This window comes from Heloderma suspectum, chromosome Z (genome assembly GCF_057233095.1).
Source record: "Heloderma suspectum isolate Gila_16-S chromosome Z, 16-S_ref, whole genome shotgun sequence".
In the NCBI taxonomy this organism is placed as follows: Eukaryota; Metazoa; Chordata; class Lepidosauria; order Squamata; family Helodermatidae; genus Heloderma; species Heloderma suspectum.
In genome coordinates, this window is record NC_139476.1 from 14,890,201 (window position 1) to 14,906,494 (window position 16,294).

The following is a 16,294-nucleotide window of genomic DNA, read 5'->3' on the forward strand; positions in this document are numbered from 1 at the left end:
AATGGATGTGATTGCATAGATTTATTGAAAAATAAAACAAAGTATAAGTAACTCCTGTAAAGGAACATAGCAGGGTGGAATGTGGTTGATGGAGTGGACAATGAATTCACAGTGAATTCTCCAAAGTATTAAAAATCACAGATTCTTTCTCCTTATTCGATGATCCTTACAGTTGAGACTGGGTCTCAGGAGAATAATGTGGCACTTTGGTAGAAAGATACAGCCCAGGAGACCAGCCCCAGAAGCCAAGATAGAGAAGACCTCCACGGCCACCATGGACTTCCCCTTGGTGCTCAGGTAGGTGGGCAAAAAGGAGACCCAAACACTGCAAAACACCAGCATGCTGAAGGTGATCAACTTGGCTTCATTGAAGCTGTCTGGCAATTTCCTTGCTAGGAAAGCCACTGTGAAACTCATGAAAGCCAGGAAACCCATGTAACCCAAGACAGTGAAAAACAGGGTGACTGAGCCTTCGTTGCATTCCACTATGATCTCCCTGGCAAGAGAATGTAAGTCCAGGTTTAGGAACGGGGGAGAGGTTACCAGCCAGACAGCACAGAGCACAGCTTGGATGAGGGAACAGGCCAGGACGATGGAGTTTGTCACTTGTCTCTCCAACAATTTTCTTGCCATGTTTCCTGGCTTGGTGGCCATGAAGGCCAGAACCACCGTGACAGTTTTGGCCAACACTGAAGAAACTGCAAGAGAGAAACTGATGCCGAAAGCAGCTTGTCGGAGAAGACAAGTGGTTTCTGTGGGTTGACCAATGAACAGGAAGGAGCAGAGAAAGCAGAACTGGAGGGAGATGAGGAGGACGTAGGTAAGGTCTCGGTTGTTGGCTTTGATGATGGGTGTGTCACGATGTTTAATGAAGGTTGCCAGGACGAGGAAAGTGATCAGAGACAGGAAAACAGCAAGAGATGCTAAAACCAATCCAAGTATCTCTTGATATGAAAGGAAGTGGATAATTCTGGGGATACACTGGTCTTGGTTCTCATTTGGGCATTGATCTTCCGGGCACTGAGTACAGCGAACTGCATCTGGAACGAACAACAACAATTGAAGTATCTCAAACATGGCAGAGTTGTTGGGATCACTTCACACAGGAGTAGATGGAATTCCCCATTCTGAAGCTTATTGTAGACCGAAGTGCATAAATCCCCTTTAATTGCCCTCCCTGTAAACTTCATCAACGTATTTAATAAGAACATAGAAAACATTCAAAATGCCTCTTTTTCATACAACACTCACCCGTATCACATCAATAGACTCCAATTAAGAGAAAATCAACTTCTATAAGCAGAAATGAAAACCCGGTAACTATAACAACCGAACCACAGTCTGTCCCTTGCAGAGCTTTCTAAATGTGCCGATAAATAAATCAATGTCTGTCATTTTCTTCAGATTATGGACTGAGGGCATTAGCTGGTGTAGAAGCTGAGGGAAAGGTTATGGAAGACACTACAGAAAGAAGGGCTACCTGTTTGACACTGGTGTAACATGCTCCAGTTGTTAGAAGCATGACCAGCCATCGGCCCGGATCCGTCTTCTGCCCAAACAGCTTCAGGTCTGATGCCAAAACAACTGAGAATGCCAACATGGTCTTAAATAACTTAGGCATGGAAAGGTGAGCCAATGGGAATGAGGAAGCTCCAGGAAGCCAGATTCCAGCTGAACATCAGGGAAAACTTCCAGACTGTTAGAGCAATATGACAGTGGAACCAGTTACCTAGGGAGGTGGGGCCTCTCCCACACTGGAGGTCTTCAAGATGAGGCTGCACAGCCACCTGTCGGGGATGCTCTGAATAGGGACAGCAGAGAATTCCGGCCCCTCCCAGCCCTACTGTTCTATGATGCTGTGATTCTAAGGAGCAGATACTGTACTTGCGAGCAATAGCAGTTTACTGAGATGACTGCATTATTTAAATAGAAGATTTATTCAGGCAATTGTGAAGACTTCGCAAGCAAGTAAACCACCAAAATATGCAACCTAAAATGGCATTGCCAAAAATCTAAGGAAATGTCAGACTCCTTGTCTATGATCCCCTCTTGTCCCAGCTCCATTCTTGCCCCGGTACATCCTGCACTTTGATACATCTCTCAAAGGTTGAGCTACCTGTCCAGTTAGAAATTGTTCCTTCTGGACAACGATCACATCTGTAGCAGCAAATTGGCTTCTCCTCTGGATCTTTTTTCCAGTGTCCTGGAGGGCATCTCTGCACACACCTCGCGAAGGGTATCTCCTAAAAGGTAGAAGACAAACAAATGAGGACATCCAGATGACAGAAATTGCAGTGAACTAGACTCAGAATGACTCAGTGGAGTTCCCATTCCATGATGGATTTTTCCCCTATTTAGCAGGGCCAAACCTCTTCTGAATGCCTTCAGGTACTTAGAACTATTATATTCAAGGCTTATAGAAAATATCTTCTGAGACAGAAACATGACTGTGGGAAGCTGCCTTCTACGGAGTCAGACACTTGGTCCTCCTAGTCTGGTATGGTCTGCATGAATGCCAGCAGCTCTCCAGGGTTTTAGACGGAGGCCTTTTTCCAGCCTACACGAAGACGTTGGGCACTAAAGCTGGAACTTCCTGCATTCAAATATGCTGTTTCACCATTGGTCCAATCTAGGAAAATTCTACTGAATTGAAAGGACAGAACTGCAACGTTCTTTACTCCTCCCACGACCCCAGAAGATTCACTTCAACCCCACTTCTGCAGGCCAGATGATTGCATCAGAGATAATGGTGAAGTCTTGTCCTGGGGGAGCTTCTGGATGCACCCATCCAACTTTCGCAGGGGCAAAAGATTCATTTGGCAAGAAAATCCAGTTCACAATATCGTAACTAGAAGACATCTCGCCGTTTCCAGTGAAATAGACTTCATCTCCAGCGCTGTTGTTAAACCGGGCAGTCTTCAAAGAGCCAAGAATCTGAAAAGTAAGAGGCGCTTAGACAATGGGGTTGCTAGCTTTTTGTGACTGTGGGTGAGGTCGGAAATCGTCTAGCATACCGTGCCTGCCATCAGACAAGGAGACTGTTTTGTTCTGTATTCTGTTGTTTGGCTCAACGCTTAAGATGCGTCTTCATTGGGCACTAGCTGTGAGAAGCTGCTTGCCCAGTGGCTTCGGGGTTTTGCTTGGTGGTGCCTTCTTCCTACAACACACCCTGTCTTGGCCATTAACTGTTAACATCTGCATGTTCAGTGCAGGGATGGGAGAACAAGTGCTGTTCGATTTCACCAACATCAGCTCGATGCTCGCATCTCTGCGTTATTTTTGTTTTTAAGAAATTATTGTGAGTTTCAACAAAACAAAACAAAAAACAGAACAAAGCCCAAACACTGAAAATATAGCAATATACACTGAAGTCCTGAGTTCCAAATATTGCAACATTCTATGGGGAAAAGTGGGGGGGAGAATAGAGTATACATAAACTTCAGCAGAAGCAGACCAGACATCCAACAGTAAGTCCTTTCCCAAATGACACCTATCTACCACCCTTTCAAGTGTGGCTAGTGTTGCTGAGTCTTCATTCCAATGCATTATAGGTGGTGGGTGTGTATCCTTCTAGTACTGTAGTATCAGACTTGATTCGCGCCCACCTTTGCAATCATCGCAAAGTTTGCCTGAATGGGAAAGTTGTGCAAAAAAAGAAAAAACCGTAAATTTGCACAACTTTCCAAAGCCGCACAAATTTTCTGCAAAGACTAAAGGGTGAAATGGTGCATTTTCAAAGTTGTGCAAGAGCAAACTTCTTTCTCTTCGAAGTTTGTGTATTTTCCAAAAGTAAGCACCCGTTGGAGAAGTTGTGAATTTGGGGGGAGAACACATTCTCCTGCTCGCACTCACATTTAGCATTGCAAACGGCATATTGTCATGTTTTGCAAGAAGAAATTAAATTCTCCTACATCCCTAGTCCACTGCTTTGGGGAATTTCGTCTGGTGTCTGCTTGCTACAACACATCCTAATATCTCTGTGTGGCCATGGGAGGGAGCAGAGCTCCGACCAGCAAGGAGACCAACATCTGAGTTTCAGCTGCTGGCTAGAAAAAAGGACCCTGAGGAGAGAGGGAGGAACTCTGGCCGTTTGCTACTGCAAGGTTTGGGAGGGGGATCAATACTGCTTTATAGACTAGCGTGATGTGTAGGGTGAGAGCTTGCTTGATTCCTCCCTCCTCGTTCTCTACACATCTCCACACATTATTACAGAAGCACAAAAGGCCTCTGCTACTCTCTGCTCAATTCCTAGTGCTCTCTCCAGGGAATGGTGGCCATGGAAGAATATCCCTGGGGAATCTTTTCCTTAGGATCTTTAGGATGGACTAAGAGACCTTCTTCCAGGCTCACCATTTGCTTCCAGTAGCTGATGCTTGAAATCATCAACTAGACACTTGATTTAAGAGAAGCAATTGTGAAGGAGGCTGTTACCTGCCATGGCTGGACGTTCAGAAGCCCCTTGCTTTCCCCCACCATTGCATGTACAGCTTCAGATGAAGACCTGGCATGCAACGCATGTGCCACGGAGTAGACGGCATTGTAGATGCTGTAGCTGCGACTGGTCATGCTCATATCAAACATGGGGGATGGCAGGTCCGCCAGTTTCTCTTCCCCTGTACACCTCCTCTCTCCCCATGGAAAGCGTTGGCCTGGTTTCAGGAACCGACAGGAAAATGCCCCTTCCCACCAGTCACGGAGAAAGATGTCTCTTTGCGGTCGGAGTGGATCTGAAGCCCAGAAGAAATGTTTGAATGCTGGCACATGTCTCCTGTGGACTGTGAAGTGCAAAGCACCATGGAAAGGTTTTAGATAAGGAATGCCCAAGTGGAACCTTGCTGCAGAATATTCCAGATGCGATGTTAAGATCCAGACCTTCCTATACGAGTTCTTGGTAAAATATTCATTGTTTGTCGTTGCTAATGCAACCATTTGTAAGATCTCAGAGTCCCCGAAGAGAATCATCACTTGCAACTCAGCCCAGGAATCAGAATCGATAAGTGCTGATAGAACTGGAACATACGGCTTATCGACCGTATGGATGAAGGCCACACAGATGTCATTCAGTCTGAGCATTGATATCAGCGTCCGGATGAATTTTTCACCACGGTCATCCTCCGAAGCAAACAGCCCAATCCAGTTCCAATGGAAATGCAGGAGAAGCCTGACTAAGCCCTCAAATTGAGGCATTTCATTGGGATCAATGCGGAAGAAGGAAGGGAATACCAGTTTCTCCTTTTGAATAGGTTCCAAGACACCATACGTGAACTGAAGGAAGGAATTTCCAGTGGGACAGCTGTGTTAGTCTGTTGCAGCAAAATCAACAAAGAGCCTTTTGGCACTTCAAAGACTGGCCCATATTCTAGCGTAAGATTTCATGGACTCAGGCCTACCTCAGAGGCATGAAGAGTGATTTTGGGGGAAGGCGGGCATTTAAAAAATGTATTACAAAGGTAAGCTGGAGTCCTGTTATGCCTTTCAGAGTCGTAGAACAGTAGAATCATAGAACAGTAGGGTTGGAAGGGGCCTAGAAGCCACCGAGTCCAACTCCCCGGAGTGTGGTTTTCAGCCAAATGTCACAGCTGCTGTGGAGGTGGCCCCAGTGAGGGATGGCGGAGAAATCCACTCAAGAATCACATAAGGCCAGATCCTCAAGAATCCAGCCTGCAAAGTCCGCAGTGGACTGACCCTACTTGCCTCTGGGTTCATTGGACTTCCTGCGGGGCAGCTCTCTTCCACTTTAAGTGGTACGGTTGGGGCAGTCCGTGCCGGGACCTGTCTTGCCCCACGCCAGCTGTCAAGGGCTTCCTTAAAACCTAGCGCAGGAGGAAGGGGCTCAGCGGCATGCCAGCGCTCATGCCCGGGGCTCCTCAAGAGGACGGTGTGTTGGGGGGAGGGCTCCCCCCACGGACAGTAGCAGTGTTGGTCATTGGCAGCCAGAGCAACCCAGAGTCTCTGGAAACCTTGTTCGTTTCTCAGTCTGTAAGGTGTCACAATACTCCTTGTGTTTGTATCTCCCAATGCAGTTGTGTCCCCCCTGCCCAAACCCCATTGCTGGCTGGGATCAGTCATGTCATAGCAAACTCAGGTGAATGGCTACCACCAGGGTTACTATCTGGCAGGTTGACAAAAGTTGGCGGTTCTCCTCCTCCTGCCGGGAAACACGGTGGCACCACACACCCACAGCATGGGCAAGAGACCGTTGTCAGAGGCCGGGTTTTGCGTCTCTACGTTCCTGAGTTCTGCAGAACCCTCTTACCTGAGGGATCTTGAAGACGCCCATGAGAGATGCAATCTGCCTTGAGGACGTGGAGTCGAGACTCCCAATAACACAGAGCAGGTTATCCCACCTGTCGCATTTATAATTGGGAAACAGTTGGCCCCGTGTGGAGAGCAGGGACAGGGTGTTCAAGTACATCCATCTTCCAATGTTGCTGTGGTCATAGATGCGGAAGCCCAGGGTCACATTGGGTAGGAGAGCTGGATTCTCGTTGAGCTCCTTGATGGCAAATGCCAAAGCAAGGTAGTGAAGGTTGTTCTCGGTTATTGGCCTGGGAAGAGAGTGACATTGAGGGTCGGTGGGATCCCAGTGGGACTGATGAGAAGCAGGAGGAGATAAAAATCTCGGGACAAAGTCTCGGGACAAAGACCATAAACCATTTCAGGCCATAAACCAAGAATTCTCTCTCTCTCTCTCTCTCTCGCTCTCACACACACACACACACACACACACACACAAATACACCACTGCATTCCGAGCTGCATTTCATTGCAACATCACAAGAACCCTGCTGGATAAGTTCCATCTAATTCAGCACATTTAGTATTATTTATTACGTATTTAATTAATTTTGTCCAGCCTTTCAGCATTCAAGTACTGCCAAGGGTACTTGTGTTTTTTTTGAGCATGGAATGTATCTGTCAGTATTCAATGTAATGTATATTTTGGTATGTTCCACAGCTTGGGCAAAAGCTTGTTTTGTGCAATAACCGCACTATTGTCTGACTAACTGTTCATATCAGCCGTTCGTTTGTTTAAAGTCGTTTAATACTGCATAATATCATGAAATCTCAAAGTGGTTCACAAGACATCTGTATCGATGTATTGTGAGCTTTTTCTATTATCAGACTGCTGGTTTATCTAATCAGGGATTTTATTTTTTGTCCCCCCCCCGCAAGACGTCTGGCTCACCCAGCGGTGGGAATGCTTTCAATGGGGCGGCACAGGAGGGGGACAGTCATGCCTTTATCATTGCCAGATTCTTAACATGAAACCAGATTATTATTTAGCTCTGCCTGCCCTCCATACAGCCTCGAGAGGGAAGTCAATTGTTCTCCCAGTTTGCAAAGGTAGGGATACGTAATGGCAATGTCTCCCAAGGTCACCACCACAGCCTGACTCAGAAGAAGACTCTACAAAGCAGGTTTGTGGCCCTGGAAACCTGAAAGTAATTTATTCCAAGGAGATCACTCTGCATTGACATCACCGGGGGACGCTGCAAGGTCTGACATCTCCCAGCCTCTCTGCTGAGTTCTCCAACCACTTCCTCTGAATTCCTGTAATCTGCCTTGTGCATACACGCACGCACAGACCTTTCGATGCCTGTATTCTTCCAGAAATAAACACAGCAACAGTGCTGGTCCCTTTCACTCTCTGGAAATCAAAGTAGTGCCTGGGATGCCTACACAGGAGCAGTGGTGGTGCTAGGAAGGGAATGAAGCGGCTGTTCTTATCTAGCCCAGAATAAGGCCAAAGAAGGACCCTGCTTTGATTCCCATGATCCCCATTGCACAGAAACAGGCAAACATCTACCCAGATTCCTCTTGTGGAAACTTACAGTGGATCACTGACCAACTGTGATGGTCCCAGAATCATTTCATCCCCTGTAGATAGATGAAGAACATTGCCAAGGGGCAGGTTCCCACCAACAATGAAGTCTCCTGGCTGGTAATAGTCTTGCTGCACTTCATAAGGCCTGGCCAAGAGGCAGGCGGTCCTCGCCATGGCCTGTGTGGCCTGCGTCCGGTTCCAAAACAGCAGCAGCAACTGAATCATCATCAGTAGAAAGAGACTCTTCCTCCAGGCCAGCGTCCAAAAAGACCTGAAGGAGAGCTGCATATACAGGCTCCACCGGGGGAATGAGATCTTAGCAAGCATCAAGGAGATGCTGAATGATCAGACAACACCGCAGCCCCGCCTGGAAGGGCCCAGTGCCTATTTATGTTAAGCAAGTGTTGACCTGCAGCTCTTTGCTGTTGATCTGGTGGTTGGAAATCCAGGGGGGATTCCTGCAGAATTACCGTTATTTTGGAAATATCTGGGTGGAGAAAGAGCCATAGTGCTGGGCTCGCTTTGCCCCTGGAATGGTGGAAAACATATTTGCAGCACTCTCTGCTTCCCTGTGGGACAGGTGGACTTCGCTGTAGTTGTCAGGTTCTGCCCTTCGGTCTGTGTGAAGCTGAGCACCGCAATCCAAGAGGGAGCCCAGGCATGTGCGAAGTGTGTTGCCCAGAGAGATGGCCGGGGGAAGGGAGGAGCTGCGGTGGCAGAGTTCTGCTCCGTGCGCAACCCTGCTGCTCTGGTCCTTGTTCTGCCCGGACAATGGTGTCTTCCTAGGTCCCAGGGGTTGGGGGACCCGGGCTGCACAAGAACTGCTGTGAAGACCCTTTCTGGGTTGTTCCTCAGCCAGGCAGTGGGCTCACGGCATGTCTCTGGGAGAATCCTGGCTTCTTCTAGCTGGTCCATGGTGCCTCGGAGGCAAGGCCCTTTTCTGTCATGGCCACTGCAGCAGGAGTCGTCTCTGGCCCACAGAAGTTAACCTGCCACCTCAGTCTGATGGCTTTCAGTGTGTGACTGTTAGGGCAACATGACAATGGGACCCATTCCCTGGGGAGGCGGTGGGCTCTCCCACACTGGAGGCCTTCAAGAGGAGGGTGGACAGCCGTCCGTCGGGGATGCTCTGACTGGGATTCCTGCACTGAGCAGGGGGTTGGACTTGATGGCCTTGTAGGCCCCTTCCAACCCTACCCTTCTAGGATTCTATGACCCCTGTGCGGCCCTGAGGCTTACCCCGGTTTGAGTCATGGGGCGTGTGCTGGTGTGGATCTTGGCCCCTCCCCAGCAAGGGATCCCCTGAACCAAAGAGACAGCAAGCAAGCATCATAGAGGAGGCCACTCTTAGGCCAGGGACCTTGGGAGGGAGAAGACCCTGAAGTGCATAAGGAAGATGTTTGACCAGCCTCGGCCTGGGAAAGTTGGTCCTGCCCTCATTGTGAACTGGTAGCCTCCTGAGTCCCACTGCTGCCAGAACCATTGGATCACTTCACTGTGGATAGAGTGGGCCCATCCCACCCACATCCAAGGGCCATAGATTCATCCCAGTGCTGGTAGATTATGCCGCTCAATACCCTGAGGCCTTCCTCCTTCAGTGGGTCCCACCAGTCGTGAGTTGTGAGCTCGCTCAGGCCTTTTCCTTTTCCCCACGGACTACTCTCAGGCCAGGGCATCCACATCTCAGCTGTGCCGCATCCCCCCATGGGAGTTGGGAGTCAAGTCAGCACAAACCCTCCCTTATCCTCCTCACATGGACGGTTCCGCTGAGTGCTGGAACTGCACCTTGAACGTGAGTGTCAGGGTGGACACTGAGCCCATAGAATCCCAGAGTAGCTCCGATTCTGAGGAAGAGCAGTCGCTCCTGGGAGAGGAGCACGCCCCTCTTTCCCAGGACCAACAGCTGACGGAGATTCCTTCCACCCGCATTCCTAGTTTAGTTAGCAGTCCAGGGAGCAACCGAGCACAGATAACAGACTTAGTAGATGCGTGACGCAGACGCAGAGAGTGGCGCCAGATGGAGGGCGCCGAAAGGAGCGTAGTGCCTCGTTGGCGCGCACACAATGGCTGCGCCCCGAGGATCCAAGGGAAAAGAGGAGGGACTCTCCCTAGTCCTTAAATTCAGGGGGTCTGCCAGTAATTGCCTTTCAAATGGGGACCAACTGTTCCAACTTAGGGCATAGGTATTCTGCTGCTCAGAATACTTGTAGTTGCTACCTGTAGAGTTGTTAAGTTGTAAAAGAAGAATAAAGCATTGAAAAGAATCCCTTTGTCTGTGTCTGGACTTGGCTACTGGATTAGACTGAGAGAGAGCCCTCCAAGGAGCCCTTGACAGTGAGACTGTGGAAGGTTTCCTGGTGATGCTGACCAGCTTCCCTGCAGGCGCATTCCCTGGCACCAATGGGACACGCTGTCCAACCCAACTGTGGGCCATCTGGCTGGGGAAGGCTGACCTGGGACGACATGTTGCCCCCCTTCCATGCTCCCTCCAGATGCCCCAGAATCCTTTGCTCCCTTTGACCCGCTCTCTTGATTCCTCTATTGACGATAGGGCCACAGGGTATATGTTAGGTCAGCCGGATGTCAGGACTGGGCCGTGGGCAATGGTCTACAGAGCCTGGAATTGGGAGCCGGGAACAAGGAGCATCTTTCTTCTCCTTAACAGGTTTTATGTCGGGGAGGCGGGGGGGAGACGGACGATGCGGGAGGGAAACAGTGTTTGGAAATCTTGTAACATAACATCCCATGAAACTCCATGAGGCGCAGTGACGGCGTGGAAGAAACAATATCTCTCGGCCTCCACTGAATTCCCCGTATGCCGCCCAGAGAGCAGTGGGTGTAGCAGAGGGCAATTGATGTCCTGAGCGCTCGGCTCATGACATGCAGCCACCAAGCCTGCTGCTCCACAGGCAGTCCAGCGGTCTCGCCCGGCATGCCTGGTGGAGGGAGGGCACCCCCCCAGCAAGCGTGATGCGACATGGCCACTTGTAGCAGGGAACCACAAAGGCCGTTCACTGCTTGAACCCGCCTTTCCAGCGAGGCTGCATGGCTCGTGGTCCAACACCATCATCTCATCAATGCTGCTGGCGATCCGGCTGGGCAGTGGAAATCCCCGCCTGGTGGACCCATGCCTCCCCCAGCCCGTGTCCTCCACAGTGGCCTGCCTGGGCCTCCTGGGAGTGGGGAAGGAGAGCAGGCAGGAGTCCCAGCATCCAGCCTTCTGCGTGGCCCTGCGGTTGGGACGTGGGGCCTCTTCCCTGAGCGAGACCGATTGGCGCTGCCTCCGTAAGTGCAGAGCAGCCATGCTGAGCACATCTGACACCTCTGGCATGAATGGGAAGGGAAGGAAGACAGGCGTGGGAAGGGAAGGAAGACAGGCACTGAGAACGGTGGGGGTGGGGGCAAAGAACAAGGCAAAGGAAGTCCTTTTTACTGGGGTTTCTTTTTTGCTTTTTAAAAAGAAAGAATGTAGGAAAAGAGAGGAAAGCCTGGTTGGAAAGCAAGAGCTGACCTGAGAAGGGCTGGGTGGGACGGAAGAAGAACTGCAAGTGATGCTGAGGGAGAACACACACACACCACACAGACCTCTCTCCTCCTCGCTAGGAGCGACTGGCTCTCTCACACAGCACCGGCTCAACAAAGCCCCCTCCCCCGCCAGCACCCTGATTCGCATCAGGATTCGGATTCTGCTCCGAAGAGGTGCACAGCCCTGCTATTCGCATAGTTTTTGTGAAATCTGTTTAATCCTTAAACCAAACATTGCTTGACCCTGGAATTCTCCATAAACTGATCGGGTGGGTGGAAGTAAGAGGAAAAAGATTTCGTGACATCGGTAGCACGTACATTGCAATTATTTATGCAGATCCGTAATGGAAGATAAACCGATGAAGCGAATTCTCCACAGACTTGCATTAAAGGTTGTCATTTTGCACCATTTCTCTAGTACCTGTACCAATCCATTTATGTAAAACTTGTACTAGTCATGCTATGACAGGGAGACCTAATGCGTTTCAATGCACACAAGTGAGAAGATACCAAGATGTCCCTCTCTGGATTTTTAGAACTGCTGAACACAAGGGAAAGGCTTCGGGGCAAAAAGGAAAACAGGTCAATAATGGATTTGATTGGCTAGTTTCACTTTTAAGAAAAACAGATAAGATCACATTAACTCGTGTCTTGATAAATATGATGGGGAAGGGTGATTCATTGGCGAGCAAATACATCTGCAAGGAGTGCTATGAAGCATAAGATTCAAAGTGCACTGTTTCCTGACAAGATGATCTCTGCAGTGTAGAAAGGGGCCTGTTGTTACACAAATATTATCAGTTTTTCTGAGGAATTGTACCAGTACACATGACAGGAAACCAGACAAGCAGGGCATGCTCCAAGGTGTAAGATTCCTTAACCTTGTTTCCATATTAGATGATTCCTGGAGTTGAGGTTGGGCCTCAGCACAATGACGTAGCATTTGGGGGGAAAGATGCGACCCAGGAGACCAGCCCCAGGGGCCAAGGTGGAGAACCTCTCCATGGCCAACACTGGACTTCCCCTTGGCGCTCAGGTAGGTGGGCACAAAGGACACCCAAACACTAAATAACACCAGCAGGCTGATGGTGATAAACTCGGCTTCATTAAAGCTGTCAGGCAATTTCCTTGCAAGGAAAGCCACCCTGAAGGTGATGAGCGCCAGGATCCCCATGTAACCCAAGACAGTATAAAACAGGGTGACTCAGCCTTCCTTTCATTCCACTATGATCTCTCCTGTCAGGGAACAGAAGTCCAAGTCTGAGAATGGGGGAGACGTAACCAACCAGACAGTGCAGACCACAGCTTGGATGAGGGGCAGATCAGGAGGATGGAGTTTACTGCCTTTCACCTCTGGTGCGACCACGCTTCGAATGCTGTGCAGAGTTCTGGTCACGACACCTCAAAGAATGATGTGGCAGAGCTGGGAAAAGTGCGGCAAAGGGCAACTGAAGTGATCAAGGGGCTGGAGCATCTCCCTTATGAGGGGAAGCTGCAACAGCTGGACTCATTTTGCTGGGGAAAACAGGAGGGCAGGGGAGACATGACAGCGGTCTACAAAATAATGCATGCTGTAGAGAACATGGATAGGGGGAAGTTTCTGTCTCTTTCTCAATATACTAGAACCCGAGGTCATTCCATGAAGCTGCTTGGGGGGAGATTCAGGATAGATAAAAGGAAGGACTTCTTCACACCGCACAGAGTTGAACGATGGAATTTGCTAACTTAAGATATAGTGGCAGCCACCAATTTGGTTGGCTTTAAAAGGGGCTTAGACAAATTTCGGGAGTAGAAGGCTATCAATGGCTACTAATCCTGAAGGCTATATGCTGCCTCCAGTACCAGATGCAGTATGCCTATGTATACCAGTTGCTGGGGAATGTGGGCGGGAGGGTGCTGTTGCACTCCTGTCCTGCTTGAGGGTTCCTGGTCGGCAGCTGGTTGGCCGCTGTGTGAACAGAATGCTGGACTAGATGGACCCTGGGTCTGACCCAGCAGGGCTGTTCTTATGATATTATGTTCTAATGTTTTTATATTATGTTACAATTCTGTATTTTTAAGGCATTACATCTCTGCAAACCATCCAGAGAGTTTTGGCTGTTGGGCGATATAGAAATGTAATAAATGAAATGAAAGATGGTCACAGACCTCAGTTGAATTAACATCAATCCATTCCTTCAAGTATCTAAAAGCTGTGGGTGGTGTCCCCCCCCCCACTTTCAAAGCATCTTCATTGCACTGCATAAGGGAAGAGAACACGGTGGCTCTCCATGGCTTTTCAGAACCTCTTACAAAAAGAAGCCGTCTAGGGCTTCTTGAAACACACATGGTCGCTCATAAGGCAGAAATGGAAAAACGGGGGGGGGGGACCCTTTACCTTCACAGCCCTCCTTATATGAGCAACGCTAGAGATGAAGGATTTGGGGAATGGTGCAATTATGCCACGACAAGGAATTAAATTGCTCTAGGCATTTGGCGGGGGGGGGCGTGGGGGGCGTCGTTAAGGGACGGCTTTATGAATGTAAATACAGAGGCTTCACAACAAGGTGCAAACCACTGGTAATGCTCAAGAACCGAAAGGCCAGCTTAGCCCTTGCCAGCAAACACCTAAAAAAGCCTGCCCAGTTCTGGAATGAGATTCTTTGGACTAATGAAACCAAGATTAACTTGTACCAGAATGATGGGAAGAGAAAAGTATGGAGAAGGAAAGGGACAGCTCATGATCCAAAGCATACCACAACATCTGTCAAACATGGTGGAGGCATGTTATGGCCTGAGCACGTATGGCTGCCAATGGAGCCGGGTCACTGGTGTTTATTGATGACCTGGCTCCTGGTAAAAGCTGCAGGACGAATTCTGAAGTGTATAGGGCCATACTTTCTGCTCAGATTCAGCCGAATGTTACCAAGCTGATAGGATGCCGCTTCATATTGCAGATGGATAATGACCCCAAACATACAGCAAAAGCTGCCCAAGTGTTTCTCCAGGCAAAGAGGTGGGATGTTCTTCCATGGCCAAGTCAGTCACCTGCTCTCCAGCCAATGGAGCATGCTTCTCACCTACTGAGGACAAGAGTGAAGGCAGAAAGACCCACAAACAAGCAGCAGCTGAAGGCAGCTGCAGTCAAGGCCTGGCAAAGCACCTCAAGGGAGGACACTCAGCATCTGGCCATGTCCATGAGTTCCAGACTTCAGGCAGCCCATTGACTGCAAAGGATTTTCATCCAGGTATTAAAGGCGACCCTTCAGTTTGAAATGATGTTGGTTTGTTCCATTACTTATTGGCCACCAACGATGGGTGTGTGTGTATGCCACTGGCTGTCCTTCCTGAATGGTTAGTGCCCCACTTTTGCCCAACCCCTTGAATTACAGCTGGAAGTCCTGACTTCGCTCCCATCTAGGTGTGTTTCCTTTCAACTTCAACGTGGTGGTGTACAGAGGCCAACTGCCAAAAGAGTTATCCTTGTTTCAATATTTCTGGCCCTGACTGTGTAACTTATGAGAATGCAACTTCGGTTCTTGCAAGGAAATTGCAGTCAGGAAGACAGGAAGATTTCCCTCAGATTTTTCCTCTCGGGTCCAGTTCTTCTCCCCCTTGATTGGTGACTGGCGGGGGGGTGGGGGATGGCGGGGCAGGGGCTTGTCTGGGCATACCCGACATTTTCGAACTGATTTGTTGAGCATCTATAGGTGATGTGTATTCTTTTCACAATAAAAAATAAGTAAAATGTGGGATTTGCTCACCAGGCTAAGGGCGAAATCCTAGGCATGTTTAGACCGAAATAGGCCCTACAGCTTGCTGGGGAATGCTGGGAGATGTAGAACTTCTTTCTGTCTTAACGTGTATAGGATTGTGCTCTTAGATGTATAGAATAGAGATATCATATAGTCTCAGAATGCAATTGTACCCATCTAGTTCTTGAGGCATCTAAAATGGGGGTGTATTTTTTGCCTCCAATACGGCACACAAGAGTTGATCTTGAGATGTCGTCCTCCACCCCATCCTCAGCTTTTCAGAACCACTTGATAAAGTAGGGATGTCAGAGAATTCCGCCACGGACTGAAATGGGATCAAATTCCCTTCAGTCTGTGCCACAGAATCCTCTGCAGAACAACACCACGAGGTCCTGCGGAGCCAGCCGTCATGCGGCTTTTTTCTCGTCGTCCTCACAGAGTCGTGAAATTTTCGTAAATAAAAATGCAAGGTAGGATATTCCGATAATAAATACGTAAGTTAAAGAAAAAAGAAAAAAAATGGTGCTCACCGCCTTGTTTGTGGGTGTTCTTTTTCAATTGAAATTTTCCGTCTCCGTTTTCTTTCAGCGAAAACACTTCCTCCTCCTCGGGGCTTCCCAAAACAAGGCTGCCCTAGATGTGCCTGAGCGATGCACTCCTTGTTTAAAGCAACGCTGTTTGAAAGAAAGAAAAAAACTTTTAAAATGATCATGCCGGTCTGGAGTCCTGCACAAGTATTATTCCCCCTGCTAGGCTTTCTGTTTCCCCATCCAGCCTTGTTGGTGACGTTGTGAGGCTAAAATGGAGAGGAGAACCAACTCTGTGCATGTCTACTCAGAAGTAAGTCTTACTGAGTTCACTGTGACTTACTCCTACACATGTCAGCACCCCACTTGCCCCCAGCTCAGCTTTGTATTTCCACATCCTGCTCATTAGCAAACCGCCTGTTAGTTATCTCAGAAGGCCCTTGGGTGAAGGGGGGGGGGTCCAGGGAACAGCTGGATGGAGGGAGATTCCACACACACACACACACACACACTAGAAGAATATAGTTCTTCATATTCCCTGGTATGTTTATTCCTTATTTTGTCCATTCCCTGAGCATGTGCAGAGTGTGCTTTTTATTCAAACAAAGAGAAGGTTGCTGATCTTTCCCTTCATGCTGCATTTGTACAAGTGTGACTGCTTCAGAAAGAACTTTCCATTA

The 16,294-nt window shown here is 48.8% G+C and overlaps 1 protein-coding gene across 2 annotated transcripts in view; it reads right to left on the minus strand.

Annotated features, from left to right (window-relative positions):
• LOC146333733 (vomeronasal type-2 receptor 26-like) overlaps positions 1 to 16,294 on the minus strand; it is an 18,236-nt gene continuing 1,942 nt past the window's right edge. The window contains exons 2-6 of one of the 2 annotated variants that reach the window (XM_084825813.1): positions 15,618 to 15,761; positions 6,257 to 6,548; positions 4,432 to 5,265; positions 2,117 to 2,243; positions 1 to 1,040 (exon numbers count right to left, since the gene is read on the minus strand). In XM_084825813.1, the coding sequence (XP_084681939.1) occupies positions 136 to 1,040; positions 2,117 to 2,243; positions 4,432 to 5,265; positions 6,257 to 6,415 (2,025 nt within the window). In that variant the 5' untranslated portion in view covers positions 6,416 to 6,548; positions 15,618 to 15,761 and the 3' untranslated portion in view covers positions 1 to 135. Of the gene's footprint in view, positions 1,041 to 2,116; positions 2,244 to 4,431; positions 5,266 to 6,256; positions 6,549 to 15,617; positions 15,838 to 16,294 lie in introns of those variants that run through there. The other variant, XM_084825811.1, reaches the window with a different exon arrangement.